The sequence below is a fragment of the Diadema antillarum genome, unplaced genomic scaffold (genome assembly GCF_040938485.1).
Source record: "Diadema antillarum isolate AM-2024a unplaced genomic scaffold, OU_Dant_1.0 seq00000166_RagTag, whole genome shotgun sequence".
NCBI classification, from domain to species: domain Eukaryota; kingdom Metazoa; phylum Echinodermata; class Echinoidea; order Diadematoida; family Diadematidae; genus Diadema; species Diadema antillarum.
Window position 1 is genome coordinate 230152 of NW_027271236.1, and position 20199 is coordinate 250350.

At 37.2% G+C, this 20199-nt stretch overlaps 1 protein-coding gene across 1 annotated transcript in view; it reads left to right on the forward strand.

The window, feature by feature from the left end:
* Nucleotides 1-15325: 15325 nt before the first annotated feature.
* Nucleotides 15326-20199, forward strand: part of LOC139728139 (mucolipin-3-like) — a 45459-nt gene continuing 40585 nt past the window's right edge. Inside the window, exon 1 of the mRNA XM_071639105.1 lies at nt 15326-15714. Within this exon, the coding sequence (XP_071495206.1) occupies nt 15402-15714 (313 nt within the window). The 5' untranslated portion in view covers nt 15326-15401. The remainder of the gene's footprint in view (nt 15715-20199) is intronic.

A 20199-nucleotide genomic window follows, 5' to 3' on the forward strand; every position in this document is an offset into this window, starting at 1 on the left:
GTCTAACTTGTTCACTGTTTATGTTAGAACACCGTACGAATCACACAAATTTACAGTGGCACTCGATGCTTTAATTGCTAGAATTTTTCCAGTGCCTAATCTAACCTTATACGCTGTTACTGAATGCTACCCAAATTTACAATGTATACTTGCATTTTAACAGGAAATGATAGTCCATATTCACGTACAGACATGACAGCTAGGTAGAAAGACGACAGAAAACACAATCAACTGCAGCTCACAGTCACATCGTTGATCAGCTCGAGCACACACATCACCGCACTGGCAACCGAACGTACTTACTTGTTGACAGATCGGATAGGCGTATTGCATGTATGAAGCGCGTAGTGAGTTTGCAGTTTGCGCATGTTTACCAGTACGTTGTACAGCAATGCACCGAGTACACTTCAGCGGCGGCTGAGCGCGCAGTTGTCTCTTCATGAGTACGCGTACGCGCTGCCCTCCTGCTGAGCTGCTTTCCCGAGCGAGCGTAAATGACTAGTCAATCTTCTTGAAAAGTAAAGCAAGATTCCCTTAAAAAAGAGGTAAATTACAGAATACCAGCAGTCGAATACTCTTAAATTCATTGGGAGGGATATAAAACAAATATACCAGGCCAATTTTTCGAGGCACCGGTTGAAACTATGTGCCTTCGGTGACTTCAGTAGCACTATTTTCTTCGGGGCTGTGCCCCTCAGAAAATAGTGCTACTGAAGTCACCTCATGCGCATAGTTTCAACCAGAGCCTCTCAGGCCTGGTATATTTGTATATTATCACACAGCATGTGTTGTTGGTACAAATGCATTCAGCCAAGCTGTATTGACCTTGCATTCAGTTGTCAAGTCGCGAAACTGTGTCAAGCACAACGCAAGGGTGAAGAGCCCTTGCTTTCATTATGTGGGTCAGATGTATTTCAAGGCAACCACTTTTTATCTCCTGACAATCCAGAAAGCTAACTGACACATGTATCTTGTCTGTTGACATTTACACAATAAAGGGATAACTCAAGTATAAGATGTGGAAAATGTTATTATGTGAAATAAGATGTTAATGAAATATAAGAACAGCATTCATATCTGCCACGACATACTAGTGTGGATTTCTATTTTAAAGACATGACAATCTACAAGGTATTAGTTGACCGATTTATGAATTGTTTTGTAAGAATTATTTATATTTTTGGAGTTGATAATCTGTCCAATTTTTCCCTGCAATGATATAAACTTGTATTAAAGGACAAGTTCACCTTCATAAACATAAGGATAGAGAGATTGTAGCAATATTAGTAGAACACATCATTGAAAGTTTGAGGAAAATCGGACAATCCGTTCAAAAGTTATGAATTTTTTGTGCAGTAACCGCTGGATGAGAAGACTACTGCAGTGTGTGAATAACTTAGATGTCACATGCGTACAACAATATAAGGAAAATATAAAGAGAATTTCACAAAATTTCATCTTATGAAAAAAGTTCACATTCCCCCGACTCGTTACCGACAAATGTTATGGGTAATATTATTCCCCCTGCCTTTAGAAAGAGCCAAGTCAAGTGCTCTTTTATTATGTGAAAAAAGTGAAAATATGTTGAATTTTCTTTATATTTTCTTTATACTGTTGTACGCATATGACTCACAAGCTGTAGTAGTCTCCTCATCCAGCGGTTCCAACACAAAAATTTTAAAAATTCATAACTTTTGCATTGATTGTCCAATTTACCTCAAACTTTCACTGATGTGTTCTACTAACATTGTTGCATTCTCTCAATCCTTATGTTTATGAAGGTGAACTTGTCCTTTAATGTTATTAATATTTGGAGGAAAGGGAAATGTGAGACAGATTAATGTACCGTCATGTTGAGTAGTGTTCTGCTAACATAGGCTAATATTTTACACTGTGGTATGTAGTCAGCTCCCATTACAGTGAAATGATCAGCTTTTATTATGTCTGGGTCTTTGTTTTGTTTTGTTTTGTTTTGTTTAACCTGCTGGTCTTTAAATACATACATAAATATACCGTTTATTATCACTAGAAAACTAGCAGGGTGCAAACACTGAACAAAGTTTTTGGAGCTTTATCATGCTGCGTAAATGGTCTATTTTAATGTAATCAAAGATGGACTCCACATGTGTCATGCCAAGGAGAGAGAGCATAGATTTCTTAGATGCCTCTCTTCTGATAGTTTGTAACCCTTGTTTGAAGATATGCCTTCTGTTTTCCTCTGCATATTGAAGAATAGTTTAAACAGCAAACACTTCTGAGAATGAAAAAATGGCATGAAGAACTTTTCTTGAACTTGAAAGAGGTCATCTTACAAGTAAGTTGATCCTGTGAGGTATGTAAAGACATGTAATGTTAATGGAATTTTGTGAAGACATGATGAATTTGTGTCATTGAAGATATTCAGATGTGTAGGATGCAATATTAATAGTTCATGAAAAAAGGAATTGCATATTTTGTGCAGTGCGAGATGTATATACTGGTAATAACTCTTTAATGGCTAATTATTTCTCAGTATATACCTCATGTGATTAATCCTCGATTCTGATTGGCAGAAATTGGAGGCATGAATTCCATAATTGCCTTTAATAAAAAAAAAATGGTAGAAAACTGCCCCATATTACCTAAACTATTCATAGTACTTACTAAACAGCCCTATAGTACTACACTGCCCTCTCTTGGTTTGTAGTGATACGAATATCAATGTACATACACTATCAATGTTTAGCTTCTGTAGTGAGAGAGGTTACCCTTGTTTAATCCAATCACTGTAGATGCAAATGTCTATGACAGCGACGATGGCAATTTGTGCACAATATGTAATAGTGTGTTGAATGGCCAGTGTAATTGTGATCTGTTTTCAATTTTACAGCATGACATTTTGCAATTGGTATGAAAATTTTTATCAAATTCTAATTGGTATATAAAACATTTAAGGCATTGTCTAGATGTTATTGCACCTCAGGATCTCCATTCGATGCTGTGATCCTCGGAGCAAGATCCTCGGGTCATAACATGTTGCTGAGATCCCTCGGGTGGGGCGATGATATCGGCAATGCCCCCCAAAAGCTGTCCATATCTGTATTATACTATTCATTTGACATCACAAAGAGTCTCAAGTGTAAACTGAGCAAGGATTCCTTGTCCGTTTGATTGCTCTCGATGCTTCTAGAAGAATGAAAAAGCCTGTGCGGAACTCTCTGGCTAATCTCTCAAAGCCTCAAGGCCACGCTCTCACCTGACGTAAGTGTTTGATGTGGACTCATGTCATACCTTTCTATGGCGAATCAGATCAACACTTGACATTTTAGGCAAAGCTCTGAAGTCAGAAGTGAGCAGGAAATGTTGAACTCCATCCTCCTACAAAGTATTCTTCGCTGTCTCTGTACTGTGATGCAGTAAATCACGATACTGACTTTTACAAGGAATGTTGTATCATTCATCCAGTCATACCCCAAAGTTGGATAGGGTAATATAACGTGCTGTGTTAAATGTCTGTGGTGAGGTCCACATAATACACTATGCAAAAAAAAAAAGAGAAGAAATATAGATTATAAAATAGAGAAACCATGTAAGAAAAGAAAACCAAAGCACTGTACAATAATGTTACTTGCATCTCTTTCTTACCAGTGTTAACCAGACATGTGATTTGTTGATTTTCCCAGACTATGGACTTACATGTACATGTAAAAGGAAAGTGTTCACTAATCACAACCAGTGATTTCATTTTAAAATCCAAAATTTAAGAGTGTAATCTCTGCATTTAATTTGTTTTCTTTATATTCTAGTGATGAAGTGCTGATCAGATGAAATGTTTCCAGTAATTCTTTGTTTTATTGTGCTCTTAGGTGTTGTAAATTATATGTTGCGTGTAATCTAGTGTGATTTGTACATATAGTAATGGTGTGAATATTTGATGTAAATTTCTTTAGATAGAAACTATGAAACAAAAAAAAGTGAAATGTATGAGAGTCAACAGAAATGAGATATGATTATGAAATGTGATGGGTGATGCTGCCTTTGACACTGAATTTTTGGCCTTCCTTTAAAATATGCATTTGTTGCAAACTGGTAATTTTGTTAGTTATTACAGAGAAAAAAATAGTCGTTGCAGAATGTACCATTGGCATGAAAATTGTGAAGAAAATGGTAGTACCCCTGGTCTCGATATTTGCTTTAAAAATATCTGGCTAATAAAGGTATTTAAGCATATTTCAAGCTGAAAACATGGGAGAGGCAGCCACCTCTGCAGCTGCTAAAACATATTATGACCAGGCTTTTTGTTTGTTGTGAATTATTTTTGCTCTCCGTGGATCACACTGATACTATGGTGAATATGGGAGGAGCAATTTCTGCCGTTGGTTTGAGCAAATGGCCCCATGCCATGCTGTATGCGCTCCTTTCTGTCACTAATTTGATGTCTGAGTGTATCTCTTGTCTATTCATTTGGCCTTAGCGATGTCTCGGAGAAAGTCTTTATACCTCAGAAACCAGCCGTGTAAGTGTGGCACTTTTGTGTGGAGAAGAGGAAACCTGTATGAATTGTGGGCGTTCTATGTAGGCATGTTTCCATGTACAATGCATGCCATCCTAGGGTTTTAGAATGTACAATTGCAATTGTGAACACTCCTCTGGCTATCTGATTTTCACACTCAAACAAACAAAAACTCAATCGTGTCGGGGGTAATATTGCCATGCACTTTATTTAGAATGCATTGATTTGTAGGTGTAAATGTCAGATGAATGTACAGCAATCCTATGACTGCTTTATGTGCTTCTTCTGCAAGTCTTGATTTACAGCTGAGTGATCTGTCAATCTTCGTGCAACTCTATCTTCATGCATTACTTTTGGGGGAAGAGGAGAGTATTTCAGGCTTTGCTTCACAAAATCAGACCTAATCTGAAAAATGAGGATTCATAGTTTAGCATGTTTTTTTTTTTTTTGAACAGTGATAAAGGTAGCCACCGCTATGAATAAATGCAACTTCGATGAGGTAATGCTTTCATGTTGTTACAGGTCTCCTGTTGAAATACATACAAGTCCTCACAAGATTTCCTTGCATTTGAACACATAAAATAAAAAAGATGACGTGGATCCTTCATATTAGTGACTGTAAAACACAATATATTCGCGGCATGAAAATTTCGCGAATTGCCACTGACGTCTAATGCATATAGTGTAGGCAAGAACTTCCGCGTGTATTTTTATTTCGCGAATGTTGGCACTCGCGAAATTCGTGAAATTAAAATGCATGTTAACATTCCTCCTTCTACAGTGAGTTGCCGTTGTGTTGCATTAACATACCATGATGACTCTGTGGAAAGAGTTGTACTTTCTAAATTACATTTTTAGACCCAAAGAAATCATGTACACAATTATGCATAAATTATATGGTTTTGTTTGTTTTTGATGTGCAAGTAAATGGAAGAGCTGTGAGTTACTGACATCATCACCTCATCTAGTTATGCATATGTGGTTGTTACTAATATCACTATAAGATGAAACATGGAGCTTTAAAACACCATGACTTTCTTATTCCATGTCTTATTGAGATGAAAATTCGACCACGGTTTATGGGATTGAACTGCATTACACTAAACTTGAATGTGATGTGGATACCACACATACTCTCAGTAGATGTTGTTGAGACAGTGCAGATTTATGTTTTGTGTCCTGTTAGACTGTTTTCAAAAATTTTCAATTCGCAGCAGGGAACAATGGAATGGTCTTTGTGAGCCCAAAGATTCTTTTATTATTTTTTTTTTCTCTTGCTCTTGGGTTTTGATACAATTCTTGGGAATCATACCATCATCCTCCTACATTTTTAGGTAAAAAAAAAAATGATGGAATCTCTTAGCTAATTACCATCTTTTATTTCATGATGGGGTAACTTTTGAGATGTACTTTTTTCAAGCAGTGGAAGGAAGAATGCTGGGGAAAAAAACAAAACAAATGTTAGTCTTTCAAACTTAGATGTGTGAAATGTGTGCCTTGAAGATATAAATTTTGACACTCTGAACTTGGGACTTTTAAGATTGGAAAAATGTTCCAATATTCACACATAGTAATTCCAGCTCTTGATTTTCTCCCCTTTTGCTCTCTTTTTTCTTCTCCTTTTGTAATGCATAAGTATTGAACTGAGGATGAAGAGTTTGGGTGATATCTTCAGTTGAATTAGCAAAAGCTGCATCATCAAACTATTCAGTCACCAAGGAGATGGAAGTAAAACTTGATATTGTGAACTAAACAAGCATTTCAAAACTTAGTAACAATTTATTTGGCCAGTTAAAGGTGTTTGTATAATATGCAATGATGGGGATATAGCGTGGGCTGTAATAACATTTATATCAAATAAGTTGTGTGCCTTTCATAAACTGTGAAAACTAAAACAGTCATAAAAAATGTAGAACATGTTCCCAGTGATGGAGAAGCAATTATCGATCATGGTCTGTTTCTGTTACGAAGATATGAGAGAATCATTCCGCACTAAAGCTTCACATACCAAATCTTAATTTTTTGTGTTACGGTATAGGACAGATTATTGGTAGTCTTTTTTCAAGATAATTTGAAGAACTATTGGGATGTGTTAAGTCTGATTGTTACTTGCATGTGTTTATTATGAACGATTTTCACATTATCAATGAGATGTGGAATCTTGGTTGACAGAGTTCTGGTGCCAATGTAAATGCAGGGCCAAATACTATTTCACTTCACATTCCTGAAAGAGGTTGGTGGGCCTTTCCAAACTTATTGGAAGAAGGTATGCTGTTTAAGTAGTCTTTTGTAATCCTTTGCTTTTCTGTAAAACACATGCAGTGTAGGGTCCAAGAAGTTTTGAGGATATACTGGGAGATTGACGAATTTTGTGCTTGATGGTTTCACCTTGAATCGTGCTTAACATCAATAAAACCTTGACTAGACCTTGTAATAATCGCGAGTATTAGAGACAAATTGATATGCACCTTGAAGTACATGTAGATGAATGCATTGATTGATGTTGTACACACCTTTTGACATACAAGGTACATATTCACATTGGTATAAGTTTATGATTGACATCCATGTTAGAATCAATGCAAGATGGTGTTTATATTTATCTTGGATATGTGCTTCTGTGTTCATGCTGTTCTTTTGAAAACATGACGTTCCATTTATTTATATTTCCTGGCATGTATTTTCCGTGCTCCAGTGCCTAGATTTATGTCAGCCGATGTGAATATATCCTGCAGGCAGTTGTATTGGGTCATCTGTTAATGTTATCGCTAAAGAGTTATTCTTCAGATGTTTTTTCCTTTCCATCTTTAGGGAAAAGAAAGCAGTTTGATCGGGGAAATGAGCAATTAGTTTTTACTGTCATATTCATGATCTCTCGACCCATCACCATTATAATCACCTTTTTTAACACATTTTTGTAAATGCATTGACATTGATCTTGTCAGTAAATTGAATAGATAGTGATAAATATTCGTTGTTGATCAGGTACAGAGAGGGACTTTAGACTATAGGTCAGTGTACTTATTAATTTGCTGTTTCTGATCCAGGTTATATTATCTATTGCTTGCTGCTTTCTGATGTGATTCACTTTACAGATTAGCTTACGATGTAATCGTATATGTGAAATGTCACACTAAATTCTTTACCAGCCAAGACCAAACAACTGTTATCTTTATCTGTTCAATTTTCGGATGTACTTGTGCACATGGCTTTTGGGCAGATGACTTTTTTCATCTTCAACCTGTCTCATTGCATTCTTCATCTTTGCATTTGCTGTTAGGGATATTGTCATAATTGAAATGTTCACTTTACGTAAAGGGTTAGTTAAAATGTGATTTTATGTAGTCTATACTGTACACTCACTCTACTATATTGTTGTCAAAACAGGCCTGAGCTTTCAATCCTAGCAGAATCTTTGTCAAAGGCACTCTGACTTACTCCTCTGGCTCGCCATTATTGGATAAGCAGTTCTCAGCAGCTTTTCTGCTATACATATACTTTTTTTATATCATGACAAGTTGTTTGGCCGAAGCTATTCAGACAGTTATCAAAATTGTCACATTTAAACTTTTCCCACATTGAAGAGATTTTTCGTTATGAGACTGACTGATGTTTTCGAGAATTCAGTATCTTGTCACATGTTTGTAAAATGCTTATTGCTTCACTTTGCTTTTCCCACTTCTAATTTTGCAAATGATTTCACACATACTATCATGTTAACAATGGCAATTTGAACATGAATTGTGGTGATGGTGTGGTAGGGACTATATATGTCATAGTGTTTTTCTGGTTTCTATCACTTTTTGTTTTGGTTATGTTATGCCTTTGACAGAGTGAACTCCAAGAAATCCCATTTGCTGATGTGCTATCATGATGTGTTTGATACAATGTAACATGCTTTCATAACTACCCATGTTCAGTCTCAGTGAAAGAAACATTCTATTTTGAAGGTGAATTACAATTATGTCATGTAGTGAATATACATACAGATGTAAAAGATCTTAGCAGAGTACTGTAAATCATTTTTTGGTATGAATTGATGCCCATTTTGCAACACAAAACAACATGTATTCATTGTACAACCAGTATCCAACCCCTTACCTAACATGGCATTCCATATTTTGATTTTCAATCATGCTGAATTTTGACTGATATGCTAATTTTATAGATCATGTATGCATGTGTTTTATTAAAACTGTCACAGTGTATATGGTAGAAATTTTGCATCAAGCATATGGTGTATGGCACATGTCAGATATACAATTGTAATATATTTGAAGACAACATACTCTGTGATATGAACACCTGTGTATTGTAATGAATCATGACATGCAAGTGTGATATTCTGCTTTAATACCAAGCTCATATTGTGCACTTATATGGAAGGTGTCATCAACTGAGAATGATTAAATGCAACACATCATGTTTTGCATCTCAACAAATGTCAAGTGTGATGTCTCTGAGTATATGTTTGACATGGTTTTGAGACTGCATAGATATAATAGATACTGTATGAACATAGATGCCAAGTTCAAAAAATTTTATGAGTGAGATTTTCATGACTCAGCATCTCGGCAGGCGCGCATGTGCGTGAGCGAGGGGAGAGTGTGGGAGGGGAGTGTCCGCCCTCCCACGGTAGGGAGCTTTTCAATTTTTAGCTCTTACTGCTGCAAGCTGATGCTTACTTAAGTGACTATTTTTTACTTATTTTGAAAGACAAAAGGGAAATATGCCTTCATTTGCAACTCTCACTTTAATCCTTAAAGCTTTGCTCCCAATGCGTGAGAAAAATGGGTGTCATGCATGATATCGTGAGACAGACCCTAAATGCTTGAGTCTCACTCACAATGCGTAAGACTTGGTAGCTCTGTATGAAATTTTTCAGAATTGGAGCCAATGGCCCTTTTCGCGGCATGAAATTTTCGCGAATTGCCACTGGCATTCAATGCATATAGTGTAGACAAGAACTTTCGTGTGCATTTTAATTTTGCGAATCTTGGCTCTCGCGAAATTTGTGAAATTAAAGACATAATTTACCATTTGTAGATGAAACAAAAACCCAGCATTAGTGCTTCAAAATTGTTCTTACATGTGAGTTAGGGGTGGAAACAGCCAATGTAAAAATTTGAACCAGTATAATCAATGTTAAGTATTGTTAAATATACAAAATGTGAACAATAGTTATAATTAAAATGCATCCAGACTGAACCGTCTCCTTATATTTTAGGCTTTATTGCAAAAACTTTATGCGGTAGGATGTTTTGTGATACAACTTACCTGGTGGTACACATATGCATAAAAAGTGATATCTTGAGCATTTCTAAAATCACTGATCCCAAAGGTAAACAGTACCTTTAAAATGCACATGAACATTCCTTGTTTTACACGCTTGGACTGGGAAAAGGAGTCCTGACGTTTTTAAGTTCACTATTTAAATATACACTGTATCTGCAACTACAAAGTGAATATTAGATCAATGTTTTGGCCTTTCAAGTCTCCTGTGCACAATTCCTCCCCAAAGTTTGGAAAACTCCCCAAATATCCTAAATAATGGAATGCTGGTTTTACTGAGCAATAGCGACTACTTAGGGGGCAAAAGTAACTGTTTTACTCACTGCATTAATGACTGAAATGAGGCTTCCATGCTATGATTTTTAAAGCATTCTAATGCAGGGGAAAGAAAGCATAATTTACAAATGGGGCATGTGACTCTTTACTAGATAAAGCCAAAGACATGTAGGTTTGTGGTCTGTTATCTTAAAAATTACTGTATATTTTGTTTTGTTGCATTTTTTACTTGCTCTTTTTCACATTATGTAGAAAGTTTGCTGCATTAATAGGCTTGGTGATTGCTTTTCCATTGTTTTTGTGACGTGAAGATAGCCAAATGACACTGTATTACCTCTGGCATTTCAACCCAGACTCAAAATTGATGTAGCATTATAAATCACCAGAATAAAACTGAAAATTTACAACCATTGAACTTGGTAACCCATGAAATTCTGGGATAGTCACATGATATTATTACCTCTGGCATTTCAACATTGACATGACTGATGTAGAGTTGTAAATCACCAGAATAAACCTGAAACAACCATTGACCTTGGTAACTCATTAATTTCTGGGATGCTTTTGCTACAAGTCCGCAATATTACAAGTTCAAATTCAAATAAATTTATTAGGAATTGTATAGGAATATATATCATGAATGAAACACAGTCATTACTTTTTGTTTACAAGACAACAGAACGTACAGTGTGTATATCTGAATATAAAACTGAGATACATACATGTACAGATTAAAGAAAAGAATAAGAGAACACGTCAATTGGGAACCACTCGGGATATAGTGAATGATCTGACTGAATTATGGCCCATGTATTGGGAGTGTAAGTGCAGAAGACTGTCGTCAAATAAGCATAAGGCTTGAAGATACAACAGCCTTGAAAGAGAAGGAAAAAAAAAAAAGAAAATGGGCCAAACATGTCTTGTATACTTAAGAAAAGAAAAGTAAAGAAAAGAAAAGAGAAGAGAAAAGAGAAGAGAAGAGAAGAGAAGAGGAGAGAAGAAAAGAGAAGAAAAGAAGAAAAAAGAAAAAAAATGAAAAGAAAAGAAAACAAATATCATTATCTTGTCAATAAATCGATCTCTTAATTTCACTTTTAACCCATTGGGGACAAGCTCATTCTGCTAGAACAGGCTTTCCCCACTGACACCTGCCTGAGTTTACTTGGGACTAATTTTCAACGGATTAATTGCCTAGCTTTGCTGGAGAAAGATTTAATGGAACTGATAAAATTTATTAGCTTGTAAATAAAAACATATCAAGCAAAACGATTTATACACAAAGGCTAAAATGACAGAGAAACACTCAGTAATGACATCTTTTAAATCTATTAACATCATCATCTACAGAAATATGTTCCTGGGACATAAAAGTAAATTGCATAAAAAAAGGCAGCAGATTTACTGTCTTTTGCACTCAGATCTGTAAGAGGAAACACTCGAAGAGTTTGTTCGCAAAAAAAAAAAGTCCATTTTTGAAGATTTTGATGTACGGTCTCTGTCATAAAGTACAAAATGATACCTTTTAAATGATATATTGGTCACTATACATAAAAGGTACATTATTGAAGTTATGGTCAAAAGAAGCAAAAAATTTCTTATTATTCTCTTTATTTTTCTTGACCTTTAATCGCAAATATTTCCACTTGGCAAATGTGGACTTATCGGTTTTTGCAAACAAACTCTTCACTTGTTTCACCTCGGACCTGAAATAATTATATATATATATATATATATATATATATATATATATGTATGTATATATATATATATATATATATATATATATATATATATATATATATATATATATATATATATATGTGTGTGTGTGTGTGTGTGTGTGTGTGTGTGTGTGTGTGTGTGTGTGTGAGTCCTACCAAGTTCCGCACCTGTGGCATGATTGAGTCTTCCCAGCAACCCATCTCGTGCTCTCCCGCCCATCAGTCATTTTCTTGCATCTCCCAGAAAGAAGAAGAAAAAAAGAAAAAGGAAAAAGGGTTAGGTAGATTAACGATAAACAGTGGATTCATATGTTGGATACATAGCAGTATCCTACAACTAATTTCTTTTCAAATTGATGCAAAGAGGTTTCTAGAGGTTCTGCCATCAACTAACATGGCAGTCATATATTCTACACTCATTCACCTTTGACCAAATTTGGGCTAAAAATATCAAAATGATGCCTTGCAGGACCATTGCATTCTTCCAGAAGTGTTTGTTGTTGTTTTAAGAGAAAAAAAAAAGAAGAGAGAAAAAAATGAGCCCCTATCAAAAAATAATTTGCCCCAGACGATACTGACATCAATTCAGACCATAATCTTCCAGGAGGCATAGATCAGAAATAAGATTGCATTACAGGTGTGCGTCAGATTGCACAATTTCTAACTCCAAAATGAAAAGCCTCGCCTAATTAATTCTGAACAGACTGGTGTGGCGGCTTATACTAGTCTTTTTTCTGTTTTAGGTCCTATATTTTCATATAGTTGTGGGGGGGGGGGGGCTCGTCCAACCACTTTTTTTGCACCATACAAAGGAATGCATAGGGTGTCACCACTTTGGCCCCCAAAGAAAAGAAGAGAGAAAAAAATGGGTCCCTATCAAAAAATAATTTGCCCCAGACGATACTGACATCAATTCAGACCATAATCTTCCAGGAGGCATAGATCAGAAATAAGATTGCATTACAGGTGTGCGTCAAATGGCACAATTTCTAACTCCAAAATGAAAAGCCTTGCCTAATTAATTCTGAACAGACTGGTGTGGCGGCTTATACTAGTCTTTTTTTCTGTTTTAGATCCTATATTTTCATATAGTTGGGGGGGGGGGGGGGGGGGCTCGTCCAACCACTTTTTTTGCACCATACAAAGGAATGCATAAGGTGTCACCACTTTGGGCCCCCCTCCGGAAGTGAAATGAGAAAGATGAGCCGAAGACCTTTTTTTTTTTTTTTTTTTTTTGCTTGTCTGGCATCAGAAGTTGCACTGAAGGCCTTTTATTTTTTATTCATGTATTTATTTTCTCTTTGCTTGTTAGCTCATGAAGCCTGAAAGTGGGCCCCACTCTTGAAAACGCTCCGCCGGCCCGTCAACAGAATGATTGGAGCTCTGGCTGTTCCACTTTGTTGAACAGGTGTGAGAATGTGCTAGGTGAGTGGATTTACCTGACCAAGAACCAAAGAGATTACATCTCCATACCCCAGATATTATGTTTGCTGCCCTCTACAAGAACTTGTTGGCAAACCTCAAATCCTTTACTTTGAGTTGTGATCTTTACCACTACTTTACTACATACTATGATTTTAAAGGCTTCTTCTGACAATGGCATGCGTGTGAAAAGGGGTTTGGAGGGGGACCTTTCCACATGCTAGTGGGGTCAGCTTGAGAAAAATTAATCAAAAAAATGTCACATAACATAATAATGAAAGAATTGAGTTTGTTTATGTTTTTTTTTTCTTTGCAACTGAAATGAAAATAACTAATTTGTCATCTTACTTTTTATCAAAGATGTTTGAGATGATTATTCCAACCGAAGTGTGGAATGTGCAATATTTTGTTGAATTTTTCAAAAGCCTGAGTGTGGACCCTTCCTCTGCTTGGTTGCAATGCTCTGATATTGGCTTTTCAAATAATAATTTGAATGGTAGTGAGAGAAATCACAGAACAGGTAATTAATTTTTAATAAAGATAGATAACATTTATATGCATATTTGAATACATAATGTACAATAACAGAAATTATTTTTTTTTAATAATTTTTTTTTCATTGCAATTTTAGTGCATGCATTATGCAACATAGGCCTCTCATCTTAGGCACTACTTGATTGTTTGAAAATTTTCAAAATATTCTACCAAGAGTGCACTGTACGAGCTGAAATTTTCACGTACAGATATTTTTGCGAATTGCTACTTGGAGGACATTTTCGCGTGTTGTTAATTTCGCGGTTGCGAGGGTCTAACTGAACTTACTTATTTGCGCGTTGTTATTTTTGTGTGTTGTTATTTTCGCGGTTCAAAGGCGTTTCGCGAAATTCCCCAGCCCTAGGTTGCCTATGCTCACCACTTCCTCCAGTTCCCTGAAAGTATTTGTCTCCGTTCCCGGGGGAAAAATACTTGCGGGGGCTCCTCCCCATCCATTTCCTGTTTTCCTCTTTTCCTCCTTTTCCTTCACTGTATTTTGTTTCTCTCTCTCTATCTTTCTCTTTACAAGAGAGGTTGCTTGTGTTTGTTTGTCCGTCTGTTTGTTTGTTTGTTTGTTTGTTTATTTGTATAGGACTGTATGTGTTGTGCACCGTTTATGTCCAGCTAATGGCCTTTTGATGTTATTTAGTCTTTTTGTCCACGAGGAGACTGCAAAATACAAGCTTAGCTTTTTAGCATGTCTCCTCCATTTCCTGCAACTTTAGTTTTGATTCAATATTCTCTTGCTTTTTTTCATGCGTAGGGCCTAGTATTGTTAACTTCACATATTTTTCTTTGTTACGACATTGTATTGATGTTGTGTTATTTTGTGTATGAAAATGTTGTTGGAAATGAAATAAATGAAATGAATGAAATGAAATGAATGAAAGGCATAATGCACTGTACTTACCATTTTCACATGAAACAAAAACCCAGCTTAAGCATTTCAAAATAGTTCTTAAATGTGAGCTATGGATAGAAACAAATAATGTAAAAATGTATATAGGCCTACATGGGACCTACACAAAAAAAGTTATAGTAAATATTTTTTTCTAGAAAAAAAATTCTTCGGTTATGGTTTATAGAGAAAAATAGTGGAATCGCCTTGTATTTCAGAATTTCCATACTGCACAAATTTTAGATGGAATTTTGGATGTTTTGTGATACAACTGACCCAGGGCCGGCAGAGGGGTGGGGGGGGGGGGGGGGGGGAGGGACTTTTTTGCACCCATACATAGGAATACATAGGGTGTCACCACTTTTCCCATCAATTTTTTTTTCTTGTTACTCATAAAACCGGGAAGTGCCCCCCCCCCTTTTTTTTAGAGAGAAAAAGAAATTGTCTTGCACAATAAAACAAAAACAATAACAAAGTGAAGACGCCCACAACAACAACACAATGGCATGTATGACAGATATCTGGAAATGCGCATGTCAAGGCGATCCGGCGGCCACATCACATGACACAAACTTCCTCATCATCAACTCTCGATCGCATGTGAACCATACTGTGTGTGTGACGCGTTGCGTATACGTGTACGGTGGAATCGTACTAGTATTTGATCCGTACTACAATGTACCACTTGACTATGTTCTAGTACAGCTAGTTAGCGGGCTTCTTTTTTAATCAACATTATGTACCTTCGATAATCTGCTTATTACCAATGAGGGCTGCTAGGGCGAGTTCAGTCAATTCTTCAAGAGACTCAGAAAGGCACAATACTGCAAGAGCAGGCGACCACGAGAAGCCTCGCTCGAGTAGTCAGTCCCACGCACACAAACACCCAGATCGCGGACATACGTTCCGCCGACAGGAGCGGGTTGGTTCTCACGACGAGAGTGGGTCTACCTCCGCGGCGATACGTGCTGCTCCGAATTCTGCTGGACAACACTCCGGCCCCGAAGTCCTGTTGGTACCACCACCAATTGTTTACACCACAAGTTTTGACTTCTGTACTTCAGGAGATGATAGTTGTGGTAAGGACATGTAAATGGCATTTTGTTTTATGACTGAGAAGTAGTAAATTCAATAGAGTAGAGAGCTACCGAGAGAGAAAGAGTGTAAATTTAGATTTCTACTACTACCAACGTTAGTAAATTTATTCTTGATTCTAAATAAATACCGGTATATAATTTAGACCTAATGTAATGCAATGGCCCGAATTCACGAAGATGGTACAAATGAAACCATGGTTTAAACCATGGACAAAAACCATGGAACGCCAAGTGTCGCATGGAATATTTCGTTAAGAAATTAAGTCATTTTGTCGATGAAATGATAATTTTGTAACAAAATGGCAACCTTTTTATAACTAAATTAATATTTCGTCCATGAAATGATATTAATTTTGTTAAGGAAATGGTCATTTTGTCGACGAAATGACCAATTTCAAAACGAAATATTCGGTGTGACACTTGGACTTGGTGCTCCATGGTTTTTGTCCATGGTTTTAAACCACGGTTTCATTTGTACCTGGTACTACCTTCGTGAATTCGGGCCAATGTGTCTGTGACAACAGTATGTGTCTGTCTGAGGTGAGTGAGCAGATGAATGTGACTGTGATTGTGAGACTAGCAGTAGAGTTCGGGTACAACACCTAAAAAGAATGTAGAGCTATCCATCACATAAACATTCAGTTAATGGTACTACCATCGCACACTGTCGCTTGGAGCTGTGCAATTTTGTTTCAGCAGAAAATGGATAGCGCCTGGCAACGTCACCAATTTCCATTGTCTTGATTCTGGTGTTAAACTCGCCATTGACTCGAAGTTTTTGTTTCAATGCATGGCTCTGATGTCATGATAAACAAACATTTGCCGTTCGCACTCAACAATTACACAAGCATGCTTAAGATTGCATGTACAAGCATGTATATATTTTGTCACTTATTTTCGTAAACAACTTCAACAAATCAGTTTCGCATATTTTGTAGTTTGTACGTACACTCAGCTCACTGACTGTGCAGCTACATTGTACTTATTTCCGTGCTAAATTCAAGAATCTGTGTGGACTACTTCTGTTGACGTCAGGGGTGTTGTTTAAAACAAATATAGTGTTTGGTCTTTCCTCATGTAGTGGAACAAGAGATCGCACTCGATTAAAGATGATGCGCACTATTCAACTGGGCTTCGCCTCATTGAATAGAATGTCTTTATCTTTCACCTCATGCGCAATCTTGTGCCATTTCACTCGTGACCATTCACTATTCAGGTTTATGTACCAACACACTACACTAGTGACTAGTACATATTATATAACGCCTGGAGAGATCCTTGTCATTTGATTGGCTGTTTGACATTGATCATTCGGCCCATTTCACTATGACATCATCATCCGTGCAATTGTGGCTCCATTTACCGTGCAATTTTGGATCCATACGATTTGGTCCATTGCACGCTCGATGAGAGCCCGGCACACACACGTGTAAAACGCTTGCGTTTGCAGTGTGTATAATATGCTACAGCGCGCTAGCAAGAAGCTTGCGTTTGCAGTGTGTATGCGACAGCGCTCGAGCGTAAAGCGATCTTAGATTCTCTCTTTGTTTCTAAATTGATAAAACATCAAATGACAAGGATCTATTTTAGGCATTATATAAAACAAATAATAAATGTTTTTCATTCGTGCGATGGACAGAATATTTCATTCGGTGAAAGATAAAATGTTTGATCCATTCAACTCGGCTGCGTCTCGTTGAATGGATCATTTCATCTTTCACCTCATGAAATATTCTGTCCATTGCACTCATAAACATTCATTATTTGTATACCACATCTCATGGCTACACTACATTGTATGTGAATGGCAAATTCCAAGTACCGATTCAGTAAATAGACTCATTTTATAGCACTCGTCAGTGCAGTGACTAGTGTTGAACATTACTATAAACAGTGTACATTTGTATCCATGTACGATGTAGATAGCATATTGTCTATAAATCTCAAATTTCCAACATAGAATTGTATCAAAATCACAGGAAATGCTAGTAAAATACCCTGTTTGTGGCAGGCTTTGTGCAGGGTGCCTATTTGCTGCAGGGGCAATTTCATTCATCATTTACAGCTTGTGTCACTTCCCATAACACTAGTGCAATACTAAGTAATTCTGTAATTGTAAATTATCACTTTTGATGATATCGGGGAGCATTGTACATATCGTCGCTGGGGTGATAAGACCTTGTATCTGCAATTTTGGTGGAAATAAGTTTTTTGGATTAATGGTAAAATTATTGGTTAAGTGATGTCCTGTCCAAATCCCAACTGTCTTACTCCAAAAATGAAGCCACCACGGCATATCAAAGGAAAGGCTGTCCCATTCGCCACAGTGCTTTGGCCGCCATGTTTTTTGGCTCTCCTGAACATTTGACATTTTGTACGAGGTCTTATCGCCCCAACGACGATATACATTTGTATCAGCATTCACTTTCATATTGGTGCACTCATAACCTCTCACTGTTGGCGAGCTTCTTGTGTCTTCTCCTTTTGCGATTACCGGTACGTTGTGTGCTGCTGCCTATATTAATGTATAGTGTACACTGTTGGTTCTTTGCTTGATTTCCTCCAGTATAGAGAACTGCCAAGGTTGCAGATTTGTCTTGAAACACATGATATTTTCATAGTTGACACTGGTACAGGCTTACTAGTATGATGATTGCACAATTCCCCCCCCCCCCAAGTGTTCTCTCCATCCTTCTCTACCTCTATTCTTTTCTTCTTATTCCTGCTCTTCTTGCACACATGTGATCCTTGGGTTTCTGTATATGTACATTATGTACTGGTACATCACACATGTTCCACTCCCAACATATTTTTAGGGTCTGTGCAATTGTGTATTTATGACTGCAATTTTGATATATTTGCCATCTAGTCGGACATCAGCATGTTAAAAGATTCAATGCATCAACCGTATATTATAATGTTCTATTTTTATAGTCTCAAACATACAAGTACCTCATCATTTCATTAATACAGTATTTCAGTTTAATTAGTTACGACATACATGTATAGTTTGATCATCGAATTGTTAATCATTTGTAATTTTGTTTATATAGGTGATCTGTTTGTTATTCTTGTCGTGTAATGCTCTGTTACCGTACCTTGCCAGTGGAGGAAGATTTTCTGTATTTTTTAAATCAAACAATAAATGATTGAATATTCAGTACATTTAGCAAGTGAAGTTAGTCAAGAAGACAGCTTAGAATGTACTATGAAACAGAGCTTAGGAGTTTTTTCAGTCTGAGAGGGAGATACCAGAGTTACAACAGAATCCAAGTAGAGTGGGCAGTGGTAAAGCGTCTCTTTGTGGTTGCGGCAAGATGATTTTCCCATCGTTTTGGCCACTGGTGGGGAAGCTATCTCTGTGAGGGTTTTGTATGTTGAGCATTCACCCACCAGGTGGGTCGCTGTTTCAGCAGCAATACAATCACAAGGGCAACCTGACTTGTTTTCCCTCTTGATCTTGTGGTGTGTAGGCAAGAGTTGGTGTAGGGTAGACTTCATACTCCGCTGAGCAATTGCACTTTGATAGGTATTGCTGGTTGAAGATGTGGTGGGTGAATGACAGAAGACAGGGGTTTTTCCCCAGAACTGGAGAGAATATGTGCATGCAGGGATGACTTTGAACTGACAGCTTTCTCAGTGATGTGCGGAGGGGATGGTGAAGTGAAAGCTCATCAGTGGAAGGGAGTTGGTACAGAGCAAGCTTGTCTTTTGTTTCTACAGTATATGTGGCAGAAGACATTCATGAGAAGTGGTGTCTCCACCAAGATGCCGTCATTGCAACTGATTGACAAATTGTCCTACATGTACATTGACGTAAATGAGCTCTGAATTGATCAGTGTTTTAGTAGTAGCCATGATAAAAGAAATCATTAACAGTAGTAGCTATGATAAAAGAAATCATGGGCACACATACTCGAGCAGGATTCGACCCTACGACCTCCTGATCTCTGGACAGGCAATGAAAAAACATCTCGACAGAAGAATTTCATGAATTTGAAGATGGCATCAATTTGGCATCAAAGAAATGATGACCAGTGCATCATCCTTTTAGGGGTTGAAAACTTGTGAATGAAATCCATCCTCGGGTTTTGAACTGATAAGTGCATGGGCGTCACCAGGGGGGGTGCGTTGGGTTGCGAACGCACCCCCCTTCAGATCCTTAAAAAAAAAAAAAAAAAATCAGTCTGCGAACGACCTCAACGCCGGACGCTAAATAATTATTCTTTTCTATTTTTTTTTTTATATTTGACACCAGGGACACACACACACACACACACACACACACACACACACACACACACACACACACACAAAGAAGAAAATCGTCGGCAAAAACAATTCGCACCCCTGGTTCTGGCAGCACTGATTTTATACATATCTATTAGTATTCTACAGTGTTTACTATTTATCGACCGTACTGTACATCCGTGCGATACGGAGCACTTATACACGTTTGCACGTACG